The 20,131-nt window shown below is 39.2% G+C and overlaps 1 protein-coding gene across 6 annotated transcripts in view; it reads right to left on the bottom strand.

Annotated features, from left to right (window-relative positions):
• The window catches only part of SPATA6L (spermatogenesis associated 6 like), a 54,263-nt gene that overhangs the window by 8,804 nt on the left and 25,328 nt on the right, over positions 1 to 20,131 (bottom strand). For 5 of the 6 annotated variants that reach the window (XM_081236671.1, XM_081236675.1, XM_081236672.1 and 2 more), the window contains 4 exons: positions 14,427 to 14,551; positions 6,785 to 6,862; positions 4,117 to 4,356; positions 1,922 to 2,024 (listed from right to left, as the gene is read on the bottom strand). In XM_081236671.1, coding sequence (XP_081092797.1) covers positions 1,922 to 2,024; positions 4,117 to 4,356; positions 6,785 to 6,862; positions 14,427 to 14,551 — 546 coding nt within the window. The remainder of the gene's footprint in view (positions 1 to 1,921; positions 2,025 to 4,116; positions 4,357 to 6,784; positions 6,863 to 14,426; positions 14,552 to 20,131) is intronic. The other variant, XM_081236674.1, reaches the window with a different exon arrangement.

The raw sequence follows: 20,131 nt of genomic DNA, 5'->3' as shown, positions 1-20,131 counted from the left end.
TAATTGTCATATCCTCTGGGCATGCACATATGTGTGTGGGCATCTTGTCCCAGAAGCTCTCTTCTACCCAACTCCCAGCTGAGTAGGGAATTGGTAATGCTAAGCCCCTTTTCAGCTATAACCATAAACCTGCCCTGTTGCCTAGGAACCCCCTTGCTACTGATTTTTGAACACTCCCTTTCACGGGGAGTTTGCCCTTGTTCCCTAGCTTCTCAAAGTGTAGTCCATGGACCAGCTGCATCGGTATCACCTGGAAGCTTGTTAGAAAATAAGGATTCCAGGCCCACCCCAGCCTTATGGAATCAGAATCTGCACTTTAACAAGATCCCCAGGTGATTCAAATGCACGCTGAAGTTTGAGAAGCACTGCTTTATTCTACCTTAGGCCTGAATGAATGAGCTGACAGGTGACCTAAGGAAAAGTCTGGCTTGGAAGCTACAGGGATTCCAAGGATCTGAGCCCAGAGGTCTGAACGTCTTCTCTAAATGTAAGTATGCCAAAAACTTGGTGTGTGACCTGTACCCACTCTGTAACCTCTCTGGAACCTTAGTTCTCCACCTGCCAGGATTAAGAAAGACAAAGGCTGAGACCAGTGTGATATATGAGTCCCGTTGTAATTGAGCTAGCATTAAGCCCAACTGTCCTCCCTGGGAAAGGACATTTCCTGTTGCTTGATTTCACAGTAATGGGGAAGACAGTGCTGCTTTTATGGGCTACATGGGTGATTTTCAATCCAAAAGACTTAAATGTCAGAGGTGATGAAGCGCTTTCTGCTTCAAACCCTGTCTTCTGTCCCTGGTTTGCTGCTGTAGAACAGTCACAGTGATTCAAGGACACCGTCTTGAGTTACCACAAGAGAATGTACAGCCCCTTAAAAGTATAAATCTTTCAGCCTAAGATAGGAAACCCTGTTGTCAGGGATGGTACAGGTACAGTCTCACCAAGAGTCAAGAGAATGGGCCACCACCATCCCTTTCTAGCCTAAGAATTTTTATTAATTCAGGAATGGTTGAAATTCACTGCCTTGACCTTCAGTATTGACATGGTTCATGTATTTCAATCATAAAGTAAAGGCCTCCCAGGGAGGCCTTAACCCAGTTCCTCTCAGTGTGTGATCCAGGGGCCTCCCCATGGGTCCCTAAGACCTTTCAGGAGCTCTGCAAGATCAAAACTGTTCTCCTAATAATATTAATCTCTTTTTCACTCTCTTTCTCTCACGACTGTATAATGGAGTTTTCCAAAAGCTACATGATTTGTCATGATGTCACCACTCTGATGGCTAATGGAATGTGGGCTTGTATATTCTTGAATTTTACAAATTTCTCAGTTTTAATTTCTAACACTAAATATTGATAGATATCATCTGCATACACAAAGTTCATTGGGGTCTTCAATAATACTTAACGCAAAAGGGTACTGAAATCTAAACATTTGAGATCCCCTGCCTTAACCTCACTGCTTCAGACAAACTGCCTCTCCTCCTTGCTGACATGGAATCTTGTAAAGTAAGTGTTGCATCTCCTGATCTCTGACAATCCCCTGCTACTTCCTATCCAGAGAAATGGAGAGTCCTATATGTTAGCTATCAGTGGTGCCTTAGCAAGAAGATTCCACCAGGACAAGATGCTCCCTGCTTTTCCAGCCCAGCCAGGGAACAACCACAATCAGAGCACACTCAGTGGTCACACTACTCAGGGCAGTCTCCTTCAACAGCTAGGGGAACTCTGAAACAGCTTCTCAGCTGACTCTGCTCATGGGAACTCCCTCCCTGGAAACTCCACAGCGGGAGGGCACCTGAGAATTAGGCCCTGAATTTCCAAAGAAACATGTGATTCCTCAGAATGAAAGAACACTTAGAGGTAGGTAGGACGCATTCGTTCCCACGGGGAAACTGTATAGGAATAACAAGAAACTCAAGTACCTCTTATCACTGGAAATGGAAAGTCTGAAAAGTCAGATTTTCTTCTAGACTTCTGGGAATGATGCTCTGAACTGTTCTCACCAAAGGGCTTTGCACTGTCCACCTGAAAGGAAAGGAAAGGAATGAGACTTGAACCCACTGTAGCTTGTATTACCCGCTCCTCATTACCTGTAATGCCTTTCTCCCCCTCAGTCACAGTCATGCAGGTGAGAAAAGAGGTTGGGAACAGATTAAATCACAGTCTCCAAGTATATAAAATGTTATACCCAATAGGGAAACCTGTCTGTCCCTACCTTCACTGAGGTTAGAACACGAAGACATGGGCTAACACTAGGCACAAATCATATTCTAACCACTGGTAAGGCTCCAGCCCAGAAAACAGCAAGTGACATTTATTTCACATTCTTTTAGAACCAGACAGAGTTTCATGTTCCTAAACAGTCTGAGTAGTACTGGCCTAGGTGTGGTCCTCCCTGAAGACAAGGGATTTTCACAAGGTGACATTTCAGCCTTCCACATCCCCTTCCAGTCTGAGTGTCTATATCCTTGAAAAAAAGAATAGTGGTGACTGTATTATTTTACTTAAGGTAACCGTATTTTCCTACACTGGACAACATGATTTGCCAACATGTCAAAATACTTGAAATAGAGACTCTTCCAGAATATGTATGACATAAAGTTGCTGGAGTTTCTTTGTAACATTGTTTATTTCTGTTTTTTTTTAATTTTAAGAAAGCATGTTATAATATTACTCTTCAATCTACTTCAAGAAATACTTTGATTATAATTTACAATCTTGACAACATCAGGTCCTCTACATTTTAATGCTGCCACTTAAACTTCAGATATCATCAGGAAATCTGGCTAAATAAAAGAGCACTTAGGAAAGAGCTTAGCACATTAGTAAAGACTGTATAAGAATTTGTTAAATAAAAGTATCAAGCAAGTTTTAATTCCCTAAGAAAATTTCCAAGATTTTAAGGTTATTTAGCCCATAATGGCATACACTAAAGTTGTATTTTATAAAAATTTATGTCAAATGATATAAATCAGACTCAGTAAACTCAATTCAACAATATTTGTATGAAGCCACGTTTAAAGAGTGGTTGCTAGATCTTGCCAGACATTTTTACCCAGGTCACCATGAACAAAACAGCTATCCTGTACTTTCTAGCCAAACAACATCTCTGTTCTACCTACAAACCAACTCTATATCCAGTCATCTCAAAAGCACCTTGCCTTTGAGATTTACCATGCTTCATTTCTTGTGTCTAATGCACAAACATCATCACGGGTAACTTTAAGTCAAATTATCAACTTGACAATAACAGCAATAGTTAACATTCTGAAGAATAAGTCATGAACTAGAATGTGGAATGGTGTTCATGAAAAATATGAACTAATACTGGAAGTGTTTTTAATGTAATATTAACTGTAAATATCAAGAAACAAATCTGTATATACAGTATAATTACAACTGTGGGAAAAAATAAGACATTATGAATACCAAAAAAAGGCAAAAGAAAATGTATCAAATTAAACAATGATTTTATTATTCTGGTGAACCTGTGGGTAATTTTTGTCTTGAACTCTTCTACATTTTCCTTTACTTTTATAGTAGTAAAAAAATCTTGAGACTATGAGAACAAGTGTGATTAAATTTGCCTACTATTTCCTGAGGGCTGAATCTAAGATAACTTTAATTAAGGGCTTTGACTGTGGCACATCATTGCATCTTCCTGCAGACATATGTTTCCTGCTCTTAAAAGTGTGGCCATTAAGCAACAACCTCACTAATAAAACTCAAACCAGTTTTCTTAAAACAAATGAGGCTTTGGTTTCAGATTGGTACAGAGTATATGCCAGCCTTTGATATGCATCCTCTACCACTGAGAGTTCATTCATTTTTCTGGACAGTGGCAGGTTATCATATGTATATAACACTCTCTATTAATAATTTTCAGAAATTAAAAATAGGGATGGCAGACATTTACTAAGCAAGTCTTCTGCATAAGACATCTTTCCTGACAATGACTCTAGGAAGTGAACATAATTTAATCATAGCTGTCATTCATTTTGAATTTCCTCTATTTATTTACTTACCCATTTGTTTTCATGGTCCAACCTTCCTTTATTCCACCCTCATTCACACCCTCACCATTCCAAAGGACTGTGAAAAATAATTTTAGGCTCACATGTCTTACTACAAATGGAGGTTTGCTTTCTCCAGGTATTTTGAAACTATCTCCAAGATTCAGTTGAGCTGGCTGGTCCTGAAAGAAACGCCTGGTGAAATATGGAGAGGGCGGCCGGGACTGCATGCCTTGGGGCAGTCTGTTGAGATTACTCTCCCTTGGTTTCATCTTTATACTACTTAAGGGGAATTTTGGTCCATTTGATGTGGATAAAGGCCTTCGTGACTTACATCTTTCTTCCTGAAAACCCAAAAAAGAAACAATATTTTTAAAGAAGAAAACTCAATCAGAATATAACTGTGTTTAATTGAACTTTAACTAAGGTAGAAGATTGAACATCTCAGATTTATAAAACATGAACTTAAGGAAGGGCATTTTAAAAATTTTCTTCAGGTCAGGTTAGTATCACTAGTATATTTCAACTATTAGCAGTGACATTTATTTGTATTATGAGAAAGTTGGAAAGTATTAGATACCCCCCCACCCCATCATAGACAGATGATTGATAGATGTAGAAATATAGTGAGAGAGAGAGAGAGAATTTGGCATAAACTTGGGTCCAGCAATTTCACTTCAAGGAATTTATTATAAGGAAATAATTATGGCTATACGTATAGCTACAGAAATTCTTAGAACACTTCAAAAATTAGAAACCAACTATATTGGTGAGTAAGCACTTTCCTTTCAGCTCCAAACCCACCTTTCTACACTCAGCTTTATGATACTGGACCTGGCACTCTGCAAACCCCCTTCGGCTTTTCCAGCTGTTCTGTTAGGCTTCACCACTAGAGGGCGCTAGAGGGAGACCATAAGACTAGAGGAGGAGGAAGGGACCGGGACTTCCAGTTTTGCATTCTGTTCCTGTCAGCATCACCCCAGCAACCATTCTTCACCTTGACAGCAGCAAATGGCTCCAGTTTATAGTTTTTTCCAACCATAATCCAAAAGTAGCCTCACAGCACCAGGTGGCCAGAGCCCCTTGCTCAGAGATTTGAGTCTAGCCCCACAGGATCCTTCCTCCAAGCTCCTGGGACACCAGCAATGAGCAGTGTCCCTCCTTAGAGGTCTGAGTCCCAGCTCATCAGAGTCTCCCCTCTGAAATCATGAGGAAACACCCGGGAGAGCAGCCCCTCCCCACATGTCTGGGTGCCCTTTCTATGGGGTTTCTTCCTCCACTTTCTATGTTCTTGATGACCCAACCTCTTCCCTTTTTTCCCCCAACTCTAGAGGTGGAAGCTGTTTCCTGTAGTTACTATCTCCATCACTTCAGTGTTCCCCTTTTCCTTTCAGTCCTCCAGTCCTTGTTTAGCCCTTTTTTTTTTTTTTTTTTACATTAAATCTTTCTGTTAAAGTAACAGGTATGGTTTGTTTTCCAGACTGGACCCTGACTGATTTATCAGCTTAGTACCCAACAACAGAAAAATGAATTGCCAAAAATTATGGTACTTCTGTACAATGGCATAGTATGAAGCCATGAAAAATTGCCTGGCTTAAGCATACTTAAGGATGTGAGAACACGTTCATGACATTCAAAGTGAAAATATGATATGAAATAATATGCAGTGTAGTATGATCCTAATCTTCTAAAATTAAAACAATATGTGTATGTGTGTGTGTGTACAGAAGAATATATTCAAAAAAGTAGTCATGCTCATCTCTAGATAGTAAGAATAACAGGTAATTTTTATTTTTGTCCTTTTTTCTTATCTGTATTTTCTAATTGTATAAAATAAATGGGATACTTTTGTTATAGGAAAACAATGAAAGCTATTATTTTTAAAAGTTAACACTTAAAAAAGTTAATATAGGAAGACCTATATTAGGAGATTAAAACAAGATTAAAATGGTGGAGTGGAAGAAAAAGAATAATTAACTGAAAAATCACTGTGTACACTTAAACAGATTGGAGAAAACAGTGGGTAAATAAGGAGAGACTAAAAAGCAGCTATTGCCTTCCTGAAAATTAACCACTGGTTTCCCATTTATGAGTTATGGTGCCCAGGGGATTGATGGACTTGCACAGATTAGTGACCCTTCTCATTCAGTACCTCTTAACCCAAAGCCCACATTTTCAAGGTATTTTCTAGGACTCCAGGTGAGGACTACAAAGTATATTCATTAATTCTCTATATCATTTTAGAAATGATTTTACATGGTTGCAAAATTATGGACAATAAGGTAAAACAAAAACAGAAAGAAATCAGGGTGAAGGGGAAATTAGGGCTGAACAAGGGAGTAAAATGAAGGTAGTGCTCATGGATGCCCCAAGACCCTCGCTGTTACCAAAGGTGGCCCACAAATACAACTCTGAGCTTCAGCCTCAGCCCAGGAAAGAAGGAAACACTACTGTTGATAAAATCAAGAGTAAAAGTCATGGAACAACAACAACAAAATCTAACTAAATGACACATCAAGCTTGTGATCGTAGCTTCTGGATCATTCTGTTCCACCAATTATGCCATGATGAATACACGCCAAACATACTCACTCTGATGTGACAGGCTGAACAAACAGTTTGACTATGGAAATTCAAACGTAGCAGTAAGTCTCCAGGTTTCTGTTTGTTCAGTTGCATCTAAACTTGGTAAAGCGAGTTTAGGCTGAAATTCTTCAAATTTGTGGAGAAAATTTCTAACATTTCTATCACTGGATTCTCGATTATACTTACAAGAAATCTGTTTCTATGCAGAAACACACGTTCTCTGATGGCTGTCCTTGCAGAAAACTCTATTTTGGGAGCAATGCCCTGAAAATAAAACAGCATAAAAGAAACAAATAAAATGGAAAGGGCGTCTTTGCTCATCCTATCCTAACTTGAAATCATCCGAGAACCTAAATGCTCTTTTGTGCAGTTGGCATAATCTACACACATTATCTAAAATACATACATAACGAATATATATACAGTGAAATATTATTCAGCCTTTAAAAAGAAGATCCTGCCATTTGTGACAACATAGAAGAAACCAGAGGACCCTATACCAAGTGAAATAAACCAGACACAGAAAGGCAAATACTGCATGTCTCACTTATATGTGGAATCTGAAACAAACTCATAGAAACAGCTAATAGAAAGCTGGTTGCCAGGAGCTGGAGAATGGGGGAAATGGGGAGATGTTAGTCAAAGGGTACAAAGTTTCAGTTAGGCAAGATGAACATATTCTAGAAGTGGAATGTACAGCAATGTGACAATAGTTAACAATACCATATTTTATATTTGAAATCTTCTAAAAGGGTGGATGTTAAGTGTTTTCACCACAAAAAAGAAAAGAAACAACAGTTTACAATGTTAAATGATGGATATGTTAATTAGCTTGATTGTGGGAATTCCCTGGCAGTCCAGTGGTTAGGACTTGGCCCTTTCACTGTCGGGGCCCAGGTTCCATCCCTGGTCAGGGAACTAAGATCCCACAAGCCACACAGCATGACCAAAAAAATAAATAAATAAATTAGCTTGATTGTGGCAATTATTTTACAATGTATATACAAAAATAAAGTTGTATACCTTAAATATATATAGGTTTGTCAATTATACACCAACCAAGCTGAAAATAAAATAAAATACATACATAATAAGAATAGCTAAACACATATAATACTACATATTATGTGCCAGAGCCCAACCAAAGGGATTTGCATATATTAACTCATCTAACCCTCACAACAACCCTGTGAGGTTGGTCCCAGTAGTATCTCCACTTTGTAGATGAGTGAGCTAAGGCACAGAGAATTTAAGCAACTTGTCCAGCTAGTACTGGCAGAGCTGGTAATTGAATCCAGGCATTGCAACTTGTGTCCCCACCATTAGATACTCTATTTAAAACACTGGACCATGGAACTGAATGAGATTACCTAGGGGGAGGGATGGATACAAGTTCTCTTTCCCTACCTACCTGCTTTGAAAACATGCTTTATACCTCATACAAAATATTTATATCCATTTCCAAACTCTTCATTTTGTTTCACTGATCAATACTTCTTTTTCTGCTCGGTACCATCCTATCTAAAACATTGTGATACATACATATATATATATACATACATACATATATATATACATACACATACATATACCCTATCCTACATCCTACTTAATTCTCATAGTGCTGTAAGGAAAGTACAACTATTAACATCAACCCGTTTTATAAATGATAAAACTGAGAACTGGACAAAAACTTGAAACAACTCTAATGTTCTTCATAGGTGAATAAACTGTGGTATATCTATATAAAGGAATCTACTCAGTAATAACAAGGAACAAGTTACTGATATACACAACTACATGGATGAATCTTAAAAACATTGTTCTAAGTGAAAGAAGCCAGTCTTGAGTGGTTACAGACTATATGATTCCATTTATGTGACATTCTCAAGAGAAAACAAAGTTTTAATGATGGAGAACAGATTAGTGGATTATGGCGGAGGATGTGTCTATAAAGAGATAACATGAGGGAGATTTGGGGAGTGATGGAACTGTTCTGTATCCTGATTATGATGGTGGTTTCACAAATCTATACATGTGTTAAATTCATAGAACTGTGTATCAAAAAAAGTCAATTTTACTGTACATTTAAAAAATACAATTATTTTTCTTAAAAAAAACTGAGGCAGAAAGAGATATTAAGCAATTTTCCCAAGGTCACATGTCTTGTAAATGTCAAAACAGGGATAGGACTTGGAGCTGAATTACACTGTCTCCAACTGACCCCATCCAGTCACCTGCAGCCCCTCTGAACATGACCCTTTGCTCTCCTCTCCCCCAGAGAACACCGCCTGGCCACGTACCCCTTTGTTCTGGGGGCACTTTCCCTTTCTTCTTGTTGCCCATCCAAATCCCACCTGTCTCTTGAAGCCTGGCCTCACCCTCTCCCCTCCAGGCACACCCATAGTGACTTCTCCCTCCAGTTGCTAACAGCTCATTTCACTTATATAACATACTCCAGGTACTTGCAAGAAGAATTTGCATCAGCCGAAGCCCTAGAGGGAAAAGAAACCAACGTGCACTGCATGTTTAGACAGGTACCAGGTGCTCCTAGAGGCTTTCACATGTGCGATCTCATTTAATCCTCATACAACCTGTGTAGTAGACAATTATATCCCACTTTAAATGTGAGGGAACAGGCTCGAAGAGGTTAGTCTGTCCAATGTCACACAGCTGGGGATCAGTAGAGCCAAGAGTTGAAACTCTGTTGGACAGCAAAACCCATCCTCTTTCCATTACCTCATCCTACCTCTCAGGGGGCTTCATGGATGAACTAGTCAGCTCGATTCCTGTGCATTCATTCATTCTGATGCACATTCAGTCCTGTACATTCATCTTGTCTACAGAACAGGTCCTCACAGGTACAACCTACCTCCTCAGCTCCCCCTTCTCTTTTTTTTTTTTTTTTTTTTTTTTGGCCTCTAGGATGCACAGTACGCCCATAAGAGTGTTAGGCCCGGACTGGTGACTCAAGATTTCTGGGCTTACAAACACAAGAGCCCAGTTGCTGCACAGAGTTGAATAACTGGGGCGGAGGGGTGGTGTTTCATAAAGAATGCACAATAACATGGCCGGCACAGCCTCACCTCCAGCTATCAAGACTGCCCACATGAAGAAGAGGGTGGGGGAAGGGGAGTTCTGGGGTCCACAGCACCACTGGTGGAGATCCAAAACCTCATGGGTGCGTGAAGCCCCAGGTCCCCAGCAGCCCAGCTGCCTGAACCTGAACAAGTTATCTCTTAAGCCACAGACTGGTGTAGTCTTCTTAATGCCTCATGGAGAAGTAGTACTAACCCTTGAATGACAGTTTAATAAAATATAACAGCTCACATTTATTGTGCACTTAACTATACACCAGATATTATGCTAAAGACTATACATATATTACCTCATTTAACCCTCCTAATAACCCTATAAGGCAAGAACTATTACCAGTCCCATTTTACAGATGAAGAAACTAAGGCACATGGAGATTAAGTAATTTACCCCAAATCACACAGTCATTCAGTGACAAAACTGGGCTTGAACCCAGACCACCTGAGTCCACACTTAACTGCTGTACATGCAGCTCCACTTTGCCTGGGGAAGAGGAGGAGGGTCCCCTACCAGTAAGGAATCCACAGCCTGTAACACCATCTTGTTCACCTATTTGACCTCCACTCCTGGCAGTGACTTCCAGACAATACAGAGGAAGGTATTTTTCATAGAAGTACTGATTTTAGCGTAACAGTTTATAGTTGAAATTTACAGGCTCTATCTTGTGCAATCCCCTCAGCAATGGGATGGTGGTGATGATGGTTAGGTCAATAAATGTATTTAACAGTAGGATTTTCCTAGAATCACTGCACTAAAGAAAAATGGAAATTATTATCTAAAAATTAATAATTAAAAAATAATATTGTTTCCACTTAATTTACAAATTCAGCCTTTACCTAACAAAAAAACAGATTACATTCCCCTCCTCAGAATTCTTGACCTCAGCAGGAAAAGGAGGAAAAAAAGGCTGTTAGCATAACAAGTGAAATGAAATAAAATATGGAAGCACAAAGAAAAAGTCACATTTTATTGGAGGAAATAAATCTAATTCTTAATGAACTAAGAAGAGAAAATAAATGAAGTGAATGATTTGCCTGACCCGCACATGTCATTTATTCTCATATCCTACAACATTAATGAAAAGAAATTGGACCCTGGGCTGAAATAAACATGAGAGAATTAGCATCATGCAGCGACTTGAGTGCAAACTTTGAAGCCCGACAGGCCAGCATGAGAATCCCTGCTCCATTGCTCACCAGGTCTGTGACTCTGAGTACCTTTGATAAATTCTCCATGCCAGCTTCCCCATGCCTAAGATGAGGAAAATAATAGTACCCACCATGCAGGGTTAAGGAGGATTGAACAAGATAATCCATGTAAGGAGCTCAGCACAGTGCCTGGCATCTAGCGAGCATGCAATGAATGTCAGCTATTAGTAAAGCTTCAGCAATTGGTTTTATTTTGCTTTATAGAACATAGAGAAATTGAGCTCCTCTATCTTTTTACAAATTGTTTAAAATATACTTTCATTAACTTCATTGTAAGAATTGATACTTTACCTCTAATGCATGAAGATGTTTCCCTGCAGTTTTAAAGCTCTTTCACTTATGATTACCTGCATTTATGAATAACTACAAACACAACTTCTGTAGGTTCTTCTCCCTACTTATGCCCATAAAGTTAAACAAAGATAACATTTGGGAAAATATGAGAAAATGTGTTTCTTCTTGTCTTGATACTTAGCTGGATACCAGCCCAGTGTTTGTAGATAGAATTTATTTAATAGAAAACTTGGGCAAACCAAAGTTAATATAAAGAGTATCTCCCACCTAATTCTCACCAGTTTTTATCCCTTTTTGCTTCTGAAGAGCAAAATCCCAATAACTCAACATAATAAAGACGAGCATCTCACAAGTACCATGGGTATAAGTGATACACAAAGAACATCTCTGAGAAAAAAAAAATGATGTCAGTGATATTCACCAAACCTTCAAAGATTACTGGAGGACTTAAAGTTATGCTCATTAGGAATTCAGATTAGGAGAACTTTTGATGAATGCTTGCTGTTTGAAGTATTAGAACTAGAAGTCCTGTCATCATAAACATCCTAGAAACAGGGGTCCTGCATGTTATGTATTCTGCACAGTACTCTCAACAAAATGGAGACAATAACACTTTATTAAATTATAATAATGGTGATTCATGGGGCAGTAACAGAAAAGTTGAGTATTAAGTATGCTTTTTATAATTCACAAGGATGTGGCCCTTAGAACAGAGGTCATCCAAGTGACATAAAAGTAAAGAAAATTGTCAGAGTTTCTGCAGTGTTAAAAATCATCCCAGATAACATCAAAATTAATATTTTGAATTTGGGTTCAGATAATGCCCCCAAACAGTTAGATAATCAACTAAATAACTGCTGTATCTTTTAAGATCCTTCAGTAATATCAGTCTGTGAACCTCTGACAGTTTCCCCTCCATTAAGCAGAGACCATAATATCTGCCTTGGCTGACTTAAGAACTGTTATGAGGAAAATAAGATATCACATGAAAAAACCCAAGCACAAAATAAATGAGAGGTAGCATTATTACTATCACTGCTCTATTTTACTATTATTATTACTAAAACAATAGCTATGATTAAATAAACTGATATTAAATCTTTCAGTTAGTCTGCATTAAGAGGAGATGAAAAAACAGACACAGAAAACAAATTTATGGTTACCAGAGGGGAAAGGCGGTGGGGGAGGGATAAATTAGGAGTTTGGGATTAGCAGATACAAACTGCTACATATAGAATAGATAAACAACAAGGTCCTACTATATATAGCACAGGGAACTATATTCAATATCCTGTAACAGGGACTTCCCTGGTGGCACAGTGGTTAAGACCGCCTGCCAATTCAGGGGACACGGGTTTGAGCCCTGGTCCAGGATGATCCCACATGCCGCAGAGCAACTAAGCCCGTGCGCCACAACTACTGAGCCTGTGTTCTAGAGCCCGCGAGCCACAACTACCGAAGCCTGTATGCCTAGAGCCCGTGCTCTGCAACAAGAGAAGCCACCGCAATGAGAAGCACACACACCGCCGTGAAGAGTAGCCCCCGCTCGCGGCAAGCAGAGAAAGCCTATGCGCAGGAATGAAGACCCAACCCAGCAGATAATAAATAAAATTAATTAATTCAAAAAAAATCCTGTAATAAACCATAATGGAAAAGAATCTGAAAAAGAATATATATAAATAATAACACATTATTATATATAATACATATAAATAACATATTATTATATATAATATATATAAAACTGAATAATTATATATATATTATATATATAAAACTGAATCACTTTGCTATACACCAGAAACTAACACAACATTGTAAATCAACTATATTTCAATAAAAAACTTTAAAATTAAAAAAAAGGTGAAAGAAGCAACCTTTTTATAACTATGTGATGGTGTGAATATGGCAGTGACTTGGAATGGTTAGATAAGACTCCCACATCTCATGCCTGACAGACCTCCATGGCTTACGTTATACAAGGATAAAAATCTGAACTAGTGGAAGACTTCTGTGCGTGGATTCTGCAAATTCCTTTTTCTAAAGTTTAAGTTCCCTATTTAACAGAAGAAGACTATGTAATGCTTAACTCTTTTGGAAAACCTTGGTGATCTCTTCTGAGTGGCTGGAGAGATCAGGGAGCCAGTGCTGAGTTATGCAGTGAATTAAGACATGGGCAGCTGATGATTAATACCTGTGTGATCCAATTAATAACTTGGAGCCATGAGAAGCACAAAACTAAACTGGTTTGGCTGCTCCCACCCTTGGTAGCAGTAGTAGTAGGAGCAAGGTAGGCTCGGCCATGACCAGAAGGGATGTATGCGTGTGTATGAATGTATCTGCTCACTGGCCTGCAGTCACAAAGTGATATCCTTAAGTATGCGAGGTCCCACAGCCTGAGACCTGGCCACATTTGGGAGGGTGAAGGTGAGCTGTGCCGTTTGCTTTTTTTTTTTCATGGTAAATTGAAATTTATTACTGGGAATGGTGGAATGGGTTAGTAAGTATAATTGAACTATACAGAGTAGTCATTAAGCCTGGAGATAATAGACAATTGTAGTGAAAAGTCATATCAACAAGCCATTTATTATGTATATCTCTGTTCCCAGGCCTTTATGGCCATCTGTATATTTCCATATTTTGAATGCTCATTAACAGTGAGGGAGAACACTGACCAGAGCTTTATCTCATTCTTGTTGATTTCTTGGGTGTAGTTGTGGCACAGGGGTGAACTCGCCAAAACATGGGTAATCCAAGGAAAGGATACGGGGCTGGAGATAACCACAGCCTCGGCAATCTTTTTCCCAGTAACCAGGGGTGGTTGAGCTTAATTCTGAACTTTAAAATAATTTTTTTGTACTTTAGACCTTTTATATAATGAAAAATGCCTTGATCTGTATTCTTATAAATGGTGCTAAAATATGGTACTCCTACAGGAACCAGGGCAATCCACAGTAATGTTGGTTACTTCGAGTATTTCGATGTGGGAAGAAAGCCAAAATGAATGTATTTAATGAAAAAAAAAGACTCCCACATCTCAGATCAATAGTGGGAATCAGTATCATTTATTATTTTGAGTGGGGCATCTAATCAGGGCTGCTGAAGAGAACATGAGGAGCACTAACCAAGATGAAGTGATCTGCCCACAAACTGGTCCTGTCAGGAGTAAAATGTTCAGGTCCCAAGAATTCTTCTCCCAACAGAAGCCCAGCTGGGCACAGATCACTTACCGGAAAACCTTCAACTGTCTTCATGAGCACCTCCCTACACATCCCAGGGTGCAAAGGTGTCAGCCTGGGTTCAGGGAAGAGAAAGTCCCGTGTGTTTTCTTCATAGTAGGCCAACTCTTCCCACGCTAGAAACAAAGGAAAAAAGGCATAAGTAGATTTATGTTCTGAAAATGATGTATCTACATCCCTGAGTTCAACGAAATAAAAGCTTAGACAAGTGATGTCAGAGATGGCACTCAGATAAAAATAGACATTTTGATCACAGCACCTGTTCTTCAAGAGGCAACGACTTCTACTACTTTTTGTCTCATGCATAATCTTTAAAAGCCTTCCCAAGTCACTGCAGAGAAAAAGACTATCTAAAGGGTTGCTCCACAAAATAGAACAAAAGGGAGAATCTCTTTCCATCCATCTCTTTCCATCCAACATCGACAAATGTTTTCTAAGGACATACCGTGGGCAAGGTCCTAGGGATAGAACAGGCAGACAATGCCCTGTTCACTCAAAGGTTACAGTGTAGACTAGGCTTCCATGTGTTCTGTGATGTAGGAATGTCAGCATCCCAATGGCTCAGAGGACAGCCAGAGCTGTGGTTCTCAGCAGTACTGGTAACAAACCCAGGGACATTTTGGAAATTTGTGGAGAAATTTCACAGGCAGGAACCAAAGTTCAATGTATCCTGCAATGCTCAAGACACTCCTGCACGACTTTTTAACATCCTACCAGACATTCTTTCAGGCAAGAAAACTTTTTATAGTTATCTGAGTCTGGAATCTAACTGTTACATTATAAACACAAAGCATTTTTTTGTACAACTTAAAAATACACTGAATTTTCAGGAATGCAGGTACCATGTAAATTAAGGAACAATTGTACTTTGCTTTGTTTGGATATTTACCAAGACCCTTTTGGCATTGTGAAAATCATATCATATCCAAATATTACATTTTGCTCAACATTTACGTATTAGTATACATGTCATTTTATTTTAAATCATTTTCCTTTGTATTTCTCCTTTATATTATGGCTGGAATACTATATATTTTTTGCAGTGACCTATATAATTGGTTATATTAACTGTGAATATTATTTCAATATGGTAAAAGCGATAGTATGAAATACTCATTACCAAAAGATAATCTTGGGTGTAATATGATTAAGAATCACTGAGCTAAAGGATGGAGAAGGTGCCTTCTACAAAACAGGCACTACACAAGTTGTTTGGACCAAGAGTGGCCCCTGTACAGAGCACCACCAAAAAATTAACTGTAGTGAGTGAGGTAGCTTTGATACTGACCAGGGTTCCTGGCCTTCCCCAACCAATAGCAATTGACTAGAGGCCAGATAAGAAACTCAGGCAAGGCTTTATTGGGGCCCCTGCGACCTCAGGAGGGAGCAAAAACAAATAATGTTTCCCTTGCTTGCTCGGTCCCGGAGGCGGAGCTGGTTCCTTATAAGGGGGTGAGGGTAGGGGTGTGTCCAGGGATCAGGCTAGAGGGTGGCTTAGGTGTTTTGTCCACCCCTCCAGTGGGGTGTATTGAGTGCAGGCGGCATGCTCAGGACCCTGCATTTGCTCCCCGACACCTTGTTTTTGCTCCAGGCTCTTCAGAAGTGGCAGGTGGGTTTTTTGGTCTCTGTATCTTTTGTCCAGAATTTGCCCCAAGTGCCCATGCACGCAGTTATTTTTAGTCCCATATAGTTTCTTTGTATTTCATTGCTGGAGGATAGGTGTGTCCAGGTGCAGGAATTGTAGCAAAGGGTCCCAGGTCCCAGCCTGTCTCAACTTTACTGTTTTGTGACTCCTATTTTATTTGTCTGAAGAATTCTGATGAGGGTATATTTTGGTGCATCAACTGTAGAAAATAACTGACCTTACATCAAATAATATGATGGATTAATTTCTTCCTACTTATTCCATTTAATATGAATGTTTGGATTCCAACAAGGATCAAAGTGCAAAAAGAATGTGTTCTACATTTTTCATCATATTTCTTTCTCTTCTTCCCTTCTCAGACATGCTCCAGCCACAAAGCACTGATGATGTGTCTTTCCCTGCTCTGCTCTGCACTTCCTCAGTTATGCTATTTCTTACAAAACATCCTTTCTTCCTTCCCATCCTGCTGAGATTCTATTCATATTTCAAGTTTTACCTTAAGTGTCTTATAGTATCTTCAACATAACAGGTCCAAAATAGAACTCTTGACTTTTTCCCACAAATCAGCTCTCCCCTACCTTCCCATCAGAGGAACCAGTACTAGTTACTCAAGCCAAAAATCTAGGATTTATCCTTGATTCCACTCTCACTCCTTACATCAATCCATTAGCAAGTTCTGTTGACTATATCTCCAAAATAAATCTAAATTTTGTTCCCTTCTCTCTATTATTACAGCTACCACCATGGTCCAAGCCCCCACCATGACCTCCTAGCTGGTCTCCCTGCTTCCATTCTTCCTGAACTCAAATCTATTCCCCGCACACTGTGAGGTTACATCAGATTGTGACTTTCACGTGGTTAAACCTTCCAATAGGCTTGCCATATTAGAATAAAATCTAAGCATCTTATCTTAGCCTTTAAGACTCTGTATAATCAGGCCTCTAATCACCTCTCCTACTTCCTTTATTATCACTCTCCTCCTTGGTCATTCCATAGCATCCCTCCTGCCCTTCTTGCTGTCCCTCAAACACACCGAGGTCATCTCTACCTTAAAGATTTGTCCGTCTTTGGACTTCCCTGGTGGCGCAGTGCTTAAGAATCTGCCTGCCGATGGAGGGGACATAGGTTCAATCCCTGGTCCGGGAAGATCCCACATGCCACAGAGCAACTAAGCCCGTGTGCCACAACTACTGAGCCTGCGCTCTAGAGCCTGCAAGCCACAACTACTGAGCCCGCATGCTGCAACTACTGAAGCCCGCCTAGAACCCGTGCTCCACAAGAGAAAACACCTCAATGAGAAACACGCGCACCGCAACGAACAGTAGCCCTAGCTTGCCGCAACTAAAGAAAGCCCGCGTGCAGCAACAAAGAACCAACGCAACAAAAAATTAAATAAATAAATTTATACATATATTTTTAAAAAGGTACTGGATTTAGGGCTCACTCTAAATCCAGGATAATCTCACCTTGAGATTCTTAACTTAATTAGCATCATACATTCAATGATCTGTGATACCAGCCCAGCAGTGCTCGCCACACTACGCTGGTCTGCACAAACATCGTGTGTTTTCAATCGTATGTTCCTATTGGGAACAAACACCTGGTATGATGCTCTACACAGTGGGCTTTTCCTTTTTCCTTTCATATGTTTTTGGCTAGTTCTTGTCACTGCATCCAAAATGATACCTATTACTTACTATTCCTACATTTAGCAAGAATTAAGATAAAAATGAGAGGTCCGAGAATTGGAAGTGAGTTATCTATTATCTTTGGAATCACTGGAATAAAAAAGAAACTGAAATAGGGTTAGAGAAACAGAAGGCTGTGAAGCTTCTCAATTCTGTCTCTCTGGTTTGGTCATTTCCTAAAGATCCAAACTACCACCCAGGGTGAAAATGTCAGCACACCAAGGGGATGTTACAGCAAGAGCCTAAGTTATAAATAATAAATAAACATGTGCACAGGCTGAGCAAGTCTCATAAGCCAAGTAAAATGCCTGAAAGAGCTTGGTGTTCTTAATAGGCTAGCGGCACAGACAGGGACATCGTCAATGCCATTAGTGAAAAACTTCTCCCGGAAAAAGGAAACAAATGAGACTAAGAGAAATAATAATTTTAATAACGATACTGCTTCTAGAAATATCTAACATTTAGAGAGCATATCAGAATTGACAGCTTGCTTCCCCATATGGAGTCTCACTTGATTCCTTCTTTACAGATAAATGAGGCTCTGAGAGTTGAAGACACGTGTCATGATGCCAAATGGCAAAGCAGGAATTCAAAACCAGATCATCTGAGGCAGGAGTTCTTTCCTTGCTGATGCCTAGTAAACATCACTACGAAGTATAAAATCAAGCTCTGGGGCTTCCCTGGTGGCGCAGTCATTAAGAATCCACCTGCCAATGCAGGGGACACGGGTTCGAGCCCTGGTCTGGGAAGATCCCATATGCTGCGGAGCAACTAAGCCCATGTGCCACAACTACTGAGCCCGCACTCTAGAGCCCATGAGCCACAACTACTGAGCCCGCGTGCCTAGAGCCCGCGCTCTGCAACAAGAGAAGCCACCGCAATGAGAAGCCCGCACACCACAACAAAGAGTAGCCCCCACTCACCGCAACTAAAGAACGCCTGCGAGCAGCAACGAAGACCCAACGCAGCCAAAAATAAATTAATTAATTTAAACAAAATCAAGCTCTGATTCACGGAATGGGTGCCCACTAAAAAAGAGCATTTTACAGCTGGACTGAGCATTTTACAGCTGGACTGAATATACATGACTTATCCCAAAGCAGAAGTTTCTGTGTAAGAGGTCAATAAAAAAAAAAAGCACCAAGCTCACTGTCAAACAGAATTATGCTGCCCCCCTGTGTCTATTTGCTTTTTCCCATCTTTGTAAACTGAAGACCCAGAGGAGTCTTTATTACTTCTAAGCCAAATCATTGGATCTCTTCATTCTTTAGAAGTAAATTCGTATGCAAATCTGAGGTACTTGTATCAAAAACTTAATGGTCATAATATGTCTTTTGATTATAGTAAGTGTGTTTGAAAGTGCTATGAAAAAATATCAAATACAGTAATATCTACAACAAAATGAAAAGGTAACAATTTGGCCAATGAAGAATTGTTCCCTGATAACCTAAATGTGGTCCATGTGACCCCACAGCACAGTCCACTTGAGACTTTAAGCAAATCATTTTTACTTAATTAGCTAGTATCAAGAACCAGCAGATCAAGGCGGCTTACCGTCACCACTCTGTACCTGGTGCCACTGGCATACCACCAGGAAGTGGCACAGTGTAGGGCATTTTCTAAGTACACCTTCAATAAACATGTTGGACAAATTAATGGATCAATCTGTAGTGCATCTGAAGCTAAACAAAATTAATTACATCAAGCAATTCAAGTTTAATTCCACTAAAATTACAATCTGAAACTGAAGGATTGTAGACAAAAGGAAGACAAGTACAATAAAGCCCCCACTTTGTATCTGATTAACTTCTGAGTTATAACCTGTAAGCATCCACCCAGCTTCAATATTCTCCAGTCATCACAATTTTGAACTATTCTTGCAACCTTCTCACAGATGGATTTCCCGTCAAGTAAAAAAAAAATTGGCAGTCAAAAATATACCAAATTTTAAAAAGTTGCAGGAAATATACATTCAACCTATATATATACATATATACATTAAATATACATATACTAAATATTAGACATATTTAATATTTATGTATATATATGTGAGTGTGTGTTTGTGTGTATGTCTATATATTTTAGAATTGGTTGAATATACTAAATGCATTATACATATTAAATGCATTATTAAAGGCCTAAGAAAGATATACAACAAATTGTTAACTGTAATTATTGTCAGAGGTAGTTGACGAATGTGGCTTTTTACTTTTTATTTTATATTATTTTGCTATTTACAATTTTTACAGTGAGAATATTTATTATAGATATTGGGTAATCTTTTTAACTCACGAAAAATTAAATAAGATCAAAATGGTCCTGCTTCTATTTTGTTAGCATACTAAAATATAACTTGCCAG

The sequence above is a fragment of the Mesoplodon bidens genome (genome assembly GCF_964165515.1).
Source record: "Mesoplodon bidens genome assembly, chromosome: 6".
NCBI lineage: Eukaryota > Metazoa > Chordata > Mammalia > Artiodactyla > Ziphiidae > Mesoplodon > Mesoplodon bidens.
Note: the sequence above shows the minus strand (reverse complement) of the source record. Positions and strands in the feature narration are given on the sequence as shown.